Source organism: Ursus maritimus, unplaced genomic scaffold (assembly GCF_017311325.1).
Source record: "Ursus maritimus isolate PB19 unplaced genomic scaffold, ASM1731132v1 scaffold_9, whole genome shotgun sequence".
Classification (NCBI taxonomy): domain Eukaryota; kingdom Metazoa; phylum Chordata; class Mammalia; order Carnivora; family Ursidae; genus Ursus; species Ursus maritimus.
In genome coordinates, this window is record NW_024427107.1 from 43,564,959 (window position 1) to 43,579,136 (window position 14,178).

At 36.5% G+C, this 14,178-nt stretch overlaps 1 protein-coding gene across 2 annotated transcripts in view; it reads right to left on the bottom strand.

The window, feature by feature from the left end:
- The window catches only part of STK3 (serine/threonine kinase 3), a 262,422-nt gene that overhangs the window by 71,817 nt on the left and 176,427 nt on the right, over window positions 1–14,178 (bottom strand). For both annotated transcript variants that reach the window (XM_040625657.1, XM_040625656.1), the window contains one exon: window positions 8,421–8,613. In XM_040625657.1, coding sequence (XP_040481591.1) covers window positions 8,421–8,613 — 193 coding nt within the window. The remainder of the gene's footprint in view (window positions 1–8,420; window positions 8,614–14,178) is intronic.

Here is a 14,178-nt window from a genome sequence, read left to right on the forward strand (position 1 = left end):
TGCTTTTGTTCCCTTGCCTTTGAAGACATGTCTTGAAAGAAGTTGCTGTGGCTGATGTCGAAGAGGTTACTGCCTATGTTCTCCTCTAGGATTTTGATGGATTCCTGTCTCACATCGAGGTCTTTCATCCATTTAGAGTTTATCTTTGTGTATAGTGTAAGAGAATGGGCAAGTTTCATTCTTCTGTATATAGCTGTCCAATTTTCCCAGCACCATTTATTGAAGAGATTGTCTTTTTTCAATTGGATATTTTTTCCTGCTTTGTCGAAGATTAGTTGACCACACAGTTGATGGTCCATATCTGAGCTATCTATTCTGTTCCATTGATCTATGTGTCTGTTTTTGTCCCAGTACCATGCTGTCTTGGTGATCACAGCTTTGTAATATAGCTTGAAATCAGGCAACGTGATGCCCCCAGCTTTTTCTTTTTCAACATTTTCAAAGAGCTGGAACAAACAATTCTAAAATTTGTATGGAAGCAGAAAAGACCCCTGAATTGGCAAAGCTCTATTTTCTTGATATGGGTTCTATCCCACCCTATTTCTTCTTGCTCCTTCCTCCTGCCTGGAATGAAGACTTGATGGCTGAAGATTTAGCAGTTATTCTGTTATTAGCAGTTTTAGCAGTTATTAGCAGGAGGACAAGGGAAGAGTAATACCTCAAGATGGTGTCACAGAGAGGATCTTTAATGAGAGCACAAAATCACTCTTATCAATGCAGGATAACTGTTTTTGGATTTCTTGTTAAATGAGAAAAGAAATTAATCTTATTTTGTTAAAACCACTATTACTTGGGTTTTCCCATACATACAACCAAATTCAGTCCCTAACTGATACTTTTCTATTCCCAAGTGGAGGACATAGGAAGTGGTAGGAGCAGCAATCTTCAGTTTTACAACAGGAATACCCCAATTTGAAACTTGAAATCAACTATTCTACACAGTGGTTTAATTTTCACTGCATTTCAGATACATCATAATTTTAAGTGTCTTTTACAGGCTAGCCTATAAACCTATGGTAAAATGCCTGTTGGGCTCCACACTCGAAATTCTGGAACCTAACCTGTTCCTAAGTTAGAAATAAACATTCTCACAGAGAGTTAACAAAAGTCTAAAAGCCAACTTAAATAAAAGAAGGTGGTCTATTCCATTAGATTTTTCTTTTTGGATGACTTTATAACAAGATATGCTGATACATAATTTTTTATTCAATTGTATGTTCTTATAGTTCCAATATTTTCCACTGTTTAATTTAAAACTATTAATATTTAGAACATATCTTTATTATACGTAAAGAAGATTTTAAAGCCAACTTTTTAAAATTTCTAAAGAATTATGGGGTGGGGGCAGCTGAAATTGCCTAGTAATGTTTAACTACACACTGCTGAACACATGCCCGTGGCGCACAACGTTGTCTCCATGGAGTTGCGTGTTCACACAAGTGTGGGACAGACAGGATGATGTTTCTGACTTACAATTTATTTTTTAAAAAAGGAGAAAAGAAATGGTAGTCCTTCAACAGAAAAGTGAAGCACAAAGTCTCGAGGTTGTAAGTTCTGTCTTGCGTGATTATGGTTGCTATGGCAAATACTTTTTTTAAACACAGAAAGAATAATCACATTAAATTGACAACAATTTCTCCAGTTGCAGCTGAATTCTGACCCTAGCTTATAAAAATATTTTTTATTTTAATAATAAATTTAATGTTTCAAATGACCTCGTTCCTCAGTTTTGGCCCCAATTCTTTCAACTACTTGCTGTGGAACTAAAAATTCTTTAGCAATAAAGAATAAAATAATCACCACTCAATCCCTTTGTGCATGTGAAATTTTAAAGAAAAAATTGTTTTCCTTCTCCTTCACACATTCCCCAGAACATGTGCAAGGAAACTAAATTGTGTGACTATAATACCTTGAACAAATATGCCAGTCTACCCACAATTAGTCATTAACTTTCTTAATTTGCACATGTCTTCTAAACAGGTAAAATGCCTTCATGGAAATTTAAATATAGAAAGGAATTTCTAAAATACTTTAACAAAATGTAATTTGTTTAATTTTTAATTTCTTAACCTGATTATGACAAAGACACTTAAGTATAGGGAATGAAACAACAATTAATCACAACTTTAGCATAAGATATTTTGACATCAAAGGGATTTATGAATATTACCTAATTTGCTCTTCTAAAAATATTTTAAGATGTGGGTGTTCCACCTGATTAATGATCTTGGAAATCTGTCCTTTAATTTGTTGCCAAGAGTATGGTGAATACATATAAAAACCAGGATGTTAATACAGAAGCTACTGACATCAGCTTTTTCTTAACTTCATCAGATACTTTAAAACAAAGGAGGATACAGACAACATTGAGAAGATCCACAGGCTATTCATAAAAAAGATTAAAAGCTTAGAAAATAATACCTGCACAAAGGTTAAAGGGACTGAAATTGTTCAGCCAGAAAAAGTCTGAGGATATAATTTAATAAGTATCCAAGTGTATATGAAGGGTTCGTCCACAGAAAATAGTGACCAGCTGTTTTCCATCTTCAATGAGTGCAGAATAAAGGGAAGCAGACAGATTGAAGCCCAGGGATTTTAGTTAAATAAAGGGATGATTTCCTGTGTGAGTAATGACCCTTGTAATGGCCACTGTGTGTCTATGGAAACCCTTTCTTCAGAGGCCTTTACAAGAAAGACAGATTTTCATCTGTATAAGGAAGACTCCTATTTACATACTTGTCTGTGCTTTTGCTAGTAAAAGAGGTATCTTATGACCAAAATATCTACACTGACAGGTCCAAGCTGGGTCACACATCATTAAACATTCCACAGACCAAGAGCACACAGAAGAGCAAAACATATTCAGTACCCACAGGAAAGTCCAAACCACTGTAGCCACACATTAGCTGGACATTTTGTACCTCTGTCAAGGAAAACCAAGGACTGCTAACTGCCCAGTATTATTATGGGTATTTGCACCCAGCTGCAAGTAGGAGCTGTAGTTTACTGCTGTCACCTTTATTGTCATGATCAATCTAATCAGTTAAAGATGCATACAGCAGTTTTTCATGAAAAAATGGTAAGATCTCTGATGTGGAAATGGGATTTCCCCTACACACTCTGCTACACTGGTTAATTGTTTCTTGGCAATCAAATTCCATCCTTAGCAATTTATTCCTTTGGCACAAAGCTCTGTAATTTGGGGGGGAAAAAAACTCATCAACATAAAACACTATTAATCATTTTATAACTACATATCCGGTACTTTCCTAAAATAGGTTTGGGGAGGAAGAAGAAAGGAAAGGAACTGAACCAGAGCTTGGAGAGAAGATGTCACTAAGCAAAGAATGGGACACGGAAGTTGTTGCTCAGAGCAAATGGTCCCTCACAATTTCATCTAGGGACATTAGATGAATGAGGGAGCGGGAATACCCAATGGTCAGTCTCCCCTTCTTGGTATCTCTCCTAAAGCCTTTTAAAATCCATCTAGAACCTATTTCCAGGATAAACTCCTAAGAATCTAAAGCAGAACCTAATTTTCTTTCTCTTAGAAATTAAGTGAAATTACAAGAATGTATTGTCCAAAATGAAACAATAAACTGACATATTTTAAAAGTCACTATGTATTATAGGTGTATGAAAAGAAGACTTTTTAAAAATATGTATTCAACTACAATTGCTTAACCCAATATTTAATCATTGATAAACAGAGTATGAAAGGTTAATAATAAACAGTGTAAAACCTAAACAGGACCAGTTATTCCTCCACCCGCTCTTTTTTTTTTTTTTAAAGTAGACTCCACACCCAATGTAGAACCAAACACAGGGCTCGAACTCACCACCCTGAGATCAAGACCTAAGCTGAGATCAAGAGTTGGACACTTAAAGGACTGAGACACCCAGGAGCCCTCTTCCACCCATTCTTAATACTACACGGCCTCCGTTTTACTTTACCATCTGGCTCACTCTCTGCTGACTATCTCCACAGTGTCTCACCCTTCCTAAATACTCCAGGTTCATTCTAGGCCCTGAAAGCGAGTAAAGCTGCTTATTTCCTCGTTCTAAAAAATGGTTATCAGTCCTAGCCACACCTCAGAAATACTTGTACAGTTTTATTGTTTTTATTTTTTAATTTATTTTTTAGAGATGCCCAGGTCCTACTCTAGTCTGCAGAACCAGCATCTCTGAGGGGTTGCTGCTGTGATGGACACTTGTGAGGCTAGTTACACGGACCCAGGAGCAGGGTTTATCTTGTAAATCAAGCCCACTGCTCCAGCCTGTGGAAATCCCTGCAGATTCTGATCGTGTCTTAGAATGTATTTTTATTTTGCTCCACTTCACGTCATTTGCAATTCTAACAGACTTTCATTCTATAGCTTCATCCAAGTTTCTGTAAAAAAATGTTGAGCCTAGCCAGGGCTGAGGCCTAAGCCCTGTAGCATCAATGAGAAATCTTCTCGTTGACAATTTATGATTTAACACTACGGCTGACTGAAATTTAGCAACCACCGCGTGGCCTCTGGAGAGCGAAACACTGCATTTCCCAGAACTCCCTGCACCTTATCCTGAGTAAGTGCACTTTCTCATGAGTGAGAAAGCAAGAAGTGAGGCAGAGGCCATGAGCCTCCGGCAAGCGCGGTCATGATGTGAAGGTCTCAGAGCAGCATGCCTGCATCCAGTCACCAGCCTCACAGGGGCAGGAGCACTGGTAGTGTTCACAGCCCTGAAGAGCGAAAGACACTGCGCTCAACCTGTAGTACTGAACTCCAGAGGCCAATGGCAGCCTCTGGATTCACTGCCTTCCTGACAATAGCAGTAGTAGTAGGTCCCATATGGGGTCACTTCTGGGATGCAGGAGTCATTCCTAAAGGCCTAGTCTACACAGCCCTCTCCTCCAACCTTTCCACTGATTTTGTTAATATTCACATCTCTGACTTAAATCTCTTTATGTTTAAAACACCTAAAGCAGTTTGTTTCCTCCAATCAACTCTGACTGATACAAGCCTATTTAGGTATAACCATTCAACCCTCATAGCAGAACTATCGGCTACTTCATAATACACAGTGTCTACAGGATCTCTTCAGAGACTTTGCCAAATACTTTCCCCAAATCCTAAAACACAATATCCAAACCCAGCACTTCCTCTGACCTAGAAGCTTAGCAATGCTGTCCAAAAAAGGAAATATTATTCTGATATGATTTGTTCCCAGCAACCTATGTGTTGTTACAATGATCCAGGTCTCCTTTCCTACAGGATTCATAGATGGGTTAGATTCCTGCCCAAGAGGGATGTCAAGGTCACCAGCTCCTGAGTAATGATATGATTTGGGGGCCAAACCTGGGTCTGTAGACTGGTTCCACCGCTTACTTGCTGACGAGTCGCTTCACCTTGCCAAGTCTCAGTTTCCTTGGGGGAAAATGGTAGTAACAATGCTACTCTATAGGGTCCTCGTGAGGGGTCAGTGAGATCATGTATGCAAAGCCCTAAGCACAACGTATAAGCCCTAAGCTTTTACCTACTGTCAAACGTTCATAATTCCCACTGGATAACAGCACAACATACAAGGATGGAGAGAGCCATCTGACTCTGGAGCCAGAGTGTGAAAGACCTGGGTTGCAATGCAGAAGCCTGGACTTCCCCTGGCCAATGAGGAGGCCCCAGGGGGATGTGAGTGGGAGCAGTGGGAGAGGGAGGGTGAAAGCAATGCCATCTGCTGAAAACAGGTTCGGAGAGTTCTTCTGGGGACATGCCCTTATGCTGACTTTTTTAAAAAACAGATCAAATTTTAAATATTTTTTGTCACTTTTCTCTACTTCCCTTCAAAAGATCTTTTAATAACTTTGCTTCCTAGAGTTATATCATCACACTTTTCAGAAGTAAGGAAAACAGGTCCATAATTTCTAGCTTTATGAATATATATGAAAATGAATATGTATAACACGTATGCAAACATAATTTACACTGACAAGGATATGATAACTTATTTGAGACTCTGATGGAAAATGCTATGGAAATCAGAATCTTCAGCACACAATATAACACTGTAGAGAATTTAGAAAATTAAAAATAATATGTTGCTATAATTTTGGGGGGGACAAAAATGCTAAAGACACATTAGCAAATGGGGCTTTGGTGACATAACCTGAGAACTCATACCAACTCATCTAAGAAGTTTTAAAGACAACTTAGATCATGAAAAGCAAAACTTAGATCATGAAAAACAAAACTTAGATCATGAAAACCAAAACAAAACAAAACCTAAAACTAATTATGTGGTTTCAGGGAAAGTAAGGTCTGCCCCCATAACTTCTTTATATTCTTTACTATTGCTATACTACAGTGTGAATAACCCTATGGGTTACACTAACATCACTTGATTAGATTTGGGGGAACACTAAGTCCCACATTATAGAATGATGTCTAAATTGCAGGCACTTAAAATACATGGAAAGTTGGCTCATGGGATTTAAAATTTGCTAAAGCACATAAACAAATGCAAGTATATAAGCCACTATCTGCTCAACTTAAAAATGAGCTTTCAGTAAAATCTCTGTGGCCAAAAAATATCATATTTAGGGCATAAAATTATAACATATATTGAATGATTTCTGTGGCTGTCAAAACTAAAACTCACTACAAAAAATATGTGGAAATCTGCACAGTAATTTTAATGCATGATGTCTGATAAATCATCATCACATATCTCTTCCGTGAAATATAATCCAACATGGAATTAGATTGTATTAAAAACTCATTTTTAATAACCACTGATTATATGTTGATGTTCAACTATGTGACTGCATAGAAACAGGTGCTTATGTAGTTTTGTAGGGAGACCAGTAGTTCTCTAGAAGACACAACAAAGCACTCAATGGTCATCTAACTGATCTGCTAAGAATTACAGAGTTTTTTTTTGTTTGTTTGTTTTTTTTAAGAATTACAGAGTTTGACTAAAAGAATTTTATCAGCTGCGGAACAGCGATGCTACGTGCTAATGGGTAATATGTTGTAAACTGTCTTATCATAAGGTCTTTTTGATCTACAGGGCACATAACTTGTACCCTAACACTAGCTGGCTTTGGAGGCTCCAAGACCATCCAATATAGTTGGGTAAGCATGTTCTGGATGCAGAATGCCTACTGTAATCAGAAGCCTAGCTAGGAATACACGCTTCAGGCTGCTTTCCAGGGCAAAGGCTCAGGAGACTCACCAGCTGTGGGAGATTATAAATAAATTCATATCCCTTTTCCAGTTCCCACCCAGGAATAACTCTATGGCAATCTGATGGCATTCTGTGCCTCATGACCTCCCCTTTCAAAGTATACAACCATAATGTACGCTGTATGAGCTAGGAAACATGAAGAAAGCACAAGCAGTGAGTGGCTTGAAGTCATGAGGTAAGACTTACTAAGCAACCTCATGGGGGGAGCAGCAAAAAGAAAACAGAAATGTCACAGAGGAAACTGCTTGCTATTTCCATTTTATAACAGAAGCAAATCCTTGAATATTTATAACTTTCTAGGCTCCATAATCCAAGAAATCACGTATTACTGCTTTTGTGCCATTTAGAAGCAGTGCTATGAGTAGAAAACAGCCTAGTGCTTAGACTTTGACACTGACCACATGGGACTAGGGTAGTAGGGGGAAGAGGAAGGTCAGTAGGAATCGAAAGGTAATTAATCTGCTTTTGCCTATAACTGTGAAATCACAATGTCCAACCTTGTTAACTGCAATCTTAAAAAAAGCTAAATACACACAAAAAGAAATGCTAGTCTGTGAAAGTATCTCTGTCTTCATCACTCTGTAAGCAACAGAGATCAGAGAGAATGTCTTAATCGTCATTTTAGCCCCCGCAGCACACCTGGCACTGTGCCTCACACATGACAAGTGGTAGTAAATATGCACTGAATTGAATTTTCTCCAGGAGTATCCCTGTCTCTTGATCCTTCTTTCTAGTGTTTCTTCTTTTCCCAACCAAGTCCTTATTTCTTCTCTTAGCTTGCACCCCCTGTTATCTGTGGCTTAACTGATAATTTAGACAACATGAAATAATATTATGTTGTATTTATTGGAACAGAATTTTATGTTCACTTTTTTATTGGAAAAGTAAATGTTAGGAATGCTATCTTTTTATCTCTAAAATACTTTACAAATTAAATTAAGTTATGGGTTAGCATCTTTTAACAGAAAAAAGTTCCATAACCCTAAGTTAGAGATGTGCTGTTTTCTGCTATACTAAAATTAAAAAAAAAAAATTTATTTATGCCATACTTTTTTTTTTTTTTTACTGTTAAGTAATGCCCAGAAACAAAATTTTCCACAACTGGCTACAAAAAGTAAGACAAGAACTATCCTGGTTTTGATAGAAGTGTACTTTTCAAATAGAAAATTAATATTCAACAGGAAAAAGCCACATACTTTTCATAGTTCCATCTTCTTCTTCTTCATCTTCACTGTTTATAACCATGGTCCCCAGGTCAGATTCTAACATCGTGCTATTATGTTCAATCATGGTCTGGGCCCCTTCACTCATCGTGCTCGTGGCCTTCATCGTCCCCACACTCTCTGAGCTAGTCTTCACCATCGTGTGGGAATCCAGCTCATCTTCGTCCTGCAAGCAAAAATACTGCCATGAAGGAAGACTTTTCTAAGACACCTGCATTTCTTCATTCTTAACAACATGACAAGCATATTATACTTTTTTAATTGAAGTATAGTTGACACACAATGTTACACTAGTTTTAAGTGTACAACATAGTGATCCAACATCTCTCTATATTATGCTATGCTTACCACAATCATAGCTACCATCTGTCACCATACAACACTATTACAATACCATTGGCTACATTCTCTATGCTACACCTTTCATCTCCATGACTTATTTATTCTGCAACTGAAAACCTGTAGCTCCCACTCCTTTTCACCCATTTTGCCCATCCCCCTCTTAACATTATTTATATAAACATTTTATAATCTATATAATAAAAACATTTTACTTTTAATAATGAAAAATACTATTATACTACTAACTTTAATATAAAGACATACATACAAACGTTATCATTAGAGCCAAAGTTATCCAAAATAATCTAAAGTTTTAAGTAATTAAAGCTCAAGCAACAGAAATTGCTTGATGAAATAGAAGGCTGTTAGTTGTTTTTTAAAATAAGGATTAACAGTCAAGAAATGGGCAGAAGACATGAACAGACATTTCTCCAAAGACATATAAATAGCCAACAGACACAGGAAAAAATGCTCAACATCACTTGGCATCAGGGAAAAACAAATCAAAATCACAATGAGATACCATCTCACATCAGTCAGAATGGCTAAAATTAACAAGTCAGGAAATGACAGATGTTGGTAAGGATATAGAGAAAGGGGAACCCTCTTACACTATTGGTGGGAAATGCAAGCTGGTGCAGCCACTCTGGAAAACTGTATGGTGGCACCTCAAAAGTTGAAAATAGAGCTACCCTATGACCCAGCAATTGTACTGCTAGGGATTTACCCCAAAGATACAAATGTAGTGATCTGAAGGGATACCTGCACCCCAATGTTTATAGCACTAATGTCCACAATTGCCAAACTATGTAAAGAGCCCAGTTGTCCACTGGCAGATGAATGGGTAAGAAGTGGTATATATATATATGATGTAATACTACTCAGCCATAAAAAAATGAAAAATCTTGCCATTTTCAACAATGTGGATGAAACTAGAGGGTATTATGCTAAGCGAAATAAGTCAATCAGAGAAAGACAATTACCATATGATCTCACTCATATGTGGAATTTAAGAAAACAGAGGATCATAGGGGAAGGGAGGGAAAAATAAATCAAGATGAAACCAGAGAGGGAGACAAACTGTAAGAGACTCTTAATCATAGGAAACAAACTGAGACTTGCTGGGGGGTGGTGGTGGTAACTGGGTGATGGACATTAAGGAGGGTACATGATGTAATAAGCACTGGGTGTTATATAAGACTGATGAATCACTGAACTCTACCTCTGAAATTAATAATACACTATATGTTAATTAACTGAATTTAAATTAAAAAGATAAAATAAGGATTAAGATAGGTAAATGATGTACAAATGCAAAACAGAAAATATGGTGACAAAACAAATACAAGAGAGCACAATTAAAGACGAAATATGTTGGCACTATTCTAACAGCCATAACGTTTACATAACTTTGTACAAATGCCACTGGCTTTTTTTTGTTAAAATTATGATAAATACATATAACATAAAGTTTACCATTTTGATAATTTTTCATTGTATAGTTCTGTGGCATTAATTACACTCACAGTATTAACGCAGTCATCACCAACATCCATTTCCAGAATTTTTTCATTATCCCAAACAGAAACTCTGTTCCCAGTAAAAAATGACTCTTCATTCTTCCCTTCCCCCAATCTCTGGTAACCTCTTTTCTGCTTTCTGTTCTGATGAATTTGTCCATTGTAGGTACCTCAGATTAGCAGAATCAAGCAATATATGGTCTTTGTGTCTGGCTTATTTCACTTAGCATAATGTCTTCAAGGTTCATCCACGTTGTAGCATGTATCAGGATTTCATTCCTTTTTAAGACTGAATATTCCATTACATACACATACACACACACACACACACACACACACACATTATTCATTTGTTGATGAACACTAGGTTGTTTACAACTTTTGGCTATTATGAATAATGCTGCTATGAACACTGGTGTACAATTCTCTATTTGAGTCCCTGTTCTCAATTCTTTTGGGTCTATGCCTAGAAGTGTAATTCTGTACCATATGGTAATTCTTTTTTTAATTTCTTGAGAAACCACCACGGTGTTTTCCACAGTTGCTACACCATTTTACGCTTCCACCAACATTGCACAGAGTTCCATTTTCTCTACATCTTCACTGACACTTGTTCTTTTCTGTTTTTTGATAGTAGCCATCCTAGTGGATATGCAGTATCTCACTGTGGTTTGATTTGCACATCCCTAGTCTACTCACATCCTTTGCACATTTTTGACATAGGTTGTTGTTTTTTGTTGTTGAGTTGCAGGAGATCATTATATATTCTGGATATTAATCCCTTAGCAGATAATGATTTGCAAATATTTCTCCCCTTTTTGTAGGCTGTCTTTTCACTCTCTTGATGGTTCCTTTGATGAATAAAAGTTCTTAATTTTGATCAAGTTGAATTTATCTATTTTCTTTTGTTGCCTGTGTATCTTAAGTTACCATTTATTGCTTTTGTTATCATATCCTAGCCATTAGCTTTTAAATGTAAATTCACAGAAGGATCAAATCAGTAACAGAAGTATGAACAAAAAATTGCTCTTTAGAACGTTCGTCAAAGATAAACTGAAATAGGGCCATAAAAATAACAAATTCTGTTTGAGAGACCAAACGATCTGTTATTTGGAAAAAGTTGATCATGTGGTGAAATTCATTTATATCTATTCCACTTTAAGTAGAAACAAACAAGCAAAACCTAATTCTGATAGAGGTCAAATACAAATACAGAGAACAAGAGCATCCATGTTGTTCTCATCTGTTTGATAGCCCTTCCTCTTCCTAAACCTGCATGATAAATTCAGCAGTATCTCTCAAAGTCTTTTGTGCTTCTTTCATGAGTCTCTTTTAGAAGACTTCTTCATTCTTATGCTTCAACTATCTAACATGTTGAAGACTCCCACATCTTGAAATTTTCCTGATTTTACTTACTACTTAAAATGCTTAATGACGTTTAAAACTTGACATTCCCAAATCACATATCATTTCATCTACCTCTTTTGTCTCTCCTGTCTGCTGCCATTCCCAACAATAATTATTACAAAGCACAAAACTCTTCATTACCTACACGAGAGTAAAAAGTCAACAGGTCTTCCTAGGTTTATTCTCTCTTTGATTCCCCATATTCAATCAGTCAGCAAGTTCATCTTCAGAAATCTCTCTCCCAGTTCCACCTTTTCTTTTCCATTCCTACTGCTGAGTAAATTCCTGATTACCTCATACTTGGGTGAAAACAGGAAAAGCTCCCTGACTGAACAGTCTCTCCCACCCTGACCTTCTAGAATCAGATATTAGTTCAAATCCTGGCTCAAATCACTTAATAGATATAAGACCTTTAGGCAAGCTATTTAAACTCTCTAGATTTTAGTTTCTTTCATTGGAGTTATGATGATTAAATGAGAAAAGACATGCAAAATGCCTACATATTACTAGGACCAAAGTAGTTTCACACTTTCTTCAAAGTCCATATTCCACACCAAGCTTTCTTGAATATTATTGTATCATAATATCCTACTGAAATCTCTAATGGCCACAGTTCTTGCCTGCATTAAAAGCTAAACATTTCTGCCTAGATTTTAATGTCTTCTATATTACTTTATTTTATCTGGCTAATCTTATTTTCCCATTGTTCACATATCCTCCAATTTAGTCAGGCTGACCTTAACTGAATCTCCAGCTGCTATAAACCCACGTCACACTAGGTCATTAAGACTTCCTCTTTGTTTATGTCTTCTTCTCTACTCAGAATGCTCTTTCCTCTCTATCCATTTTAACTAAATGGTGTAGTCCCAGATCAAGTATCTATTACCTTCACGGCTTCTTCAGTTTTTATTAATTGTCCCCTTTTCCAAACTTCTATAGAATTTATAATCTGCATCACACGCTCCTGCATTTAATTTTATGATCTCATACTGTGAATAACTGTTTTGTAAAATATTTTATAAACATAAGTATCTTATAGATAAGAATGCCTTTACAGTACTTCTGAATTTACTCAAGTGTTTTATTTGGTATTCTGTATACAGTAAGCATTCATTATATATTTACTTTTTCACAGAACTATAAAATCATGGACCCGTAATAATTCAACACCTCATTTTATATCTGAAAAAAATGAGGCTCATAGAAAGGAAGAGACTTCCCCAAGGACACATACTTATTTAAAAGCAAAGCTGTAAGAAACTAGTTCTTATATTTCTTAGTCCATTACTCCACTAAGTGCATGTACCTTACTTATATATAAATTTTGATCTACTTGAATGCTTAAGCTAGAGGTACAGTTTTACAATTTTAACAGCTTATATCTCCAGCTCTTATTCCCAAGGTGTGTTATACAAATTTTTCGGTCCATCCTAGTGAAATCCGCCATCTTCTCTTATTTATACTATTAAAAACAGCTATTAAAAGTGTTAAAAATTATAAGCTATACATGTAAACTACATATATATAGTGTGTATATATACATAAACTGTTAAAAATATAAACTATTAAAAACTATTTAAAAAACAGCCTCTGCACAGTTTTCACGGTTTCCACTCCTGCCCACTTTAGTCTCCCAAACAATAGGCAGACTGATTCTTTCAAAAGATAAATCAATCACTTCATGTTATTCTCCCGCTCAAAACCCTGCATTTGGCTTCCTATCACACTTAGAATAAAATCCAAAATCTTTCTCAGCCAAATGTGATCTGGCTCAGTAATATCTGCCAAGCCTATCTCCTATCACATTCCTTCTCACTCACCAAGTCCCAGCCATAGCCTCCCCTTGGCTGCTTCTTGAGCATTCTAAGCATGTTCCTCCTCAAGCCTTTAAATTGGCTGATCTCTCAACCTGGAATGCTCTTCCACAAGACAGCTTTATCCTTTACTTAACTCCAGTCTCCGCTTAGATGTCACCACCTTAGTGAGACTTTTTCTGACCAAGTTAAAACCTAAGTCTCCATCGAATACAGGCTATTCTGTATTCTTCACAGCCTATACCTGGCCTTCTTACCACTAGAATGGTTTGATGAAGGCAGAGGCTTCTTTTTCGCTGATTAATCCCCAATGCTTTGAACACCTGGCACATAATAGGTACTTATTAAAAATTAATTTAATGAATGGATCTATTTATATTTTCACTTACTACTTCATTCAATAAGCGTTTACTGTAAATTTATAATATGTCAAGGAGTGGACCAGGCATTGGAGATACAAAGATAAATAAGAAACAGTTTTGCTCCATTTTGGTTTTTTAAGGAGTTTGGTGTCTAACAGAAACTGACTGCCATGTAAACAATAAATTCCAAGGCAATTTGTCAAGTACTATGAGAAAAGTATTGGCAAAGTACAATGGGAGTACCAAGAATAGAGCCTCTAACTCTGCCGATAACAAATGAAGAAAG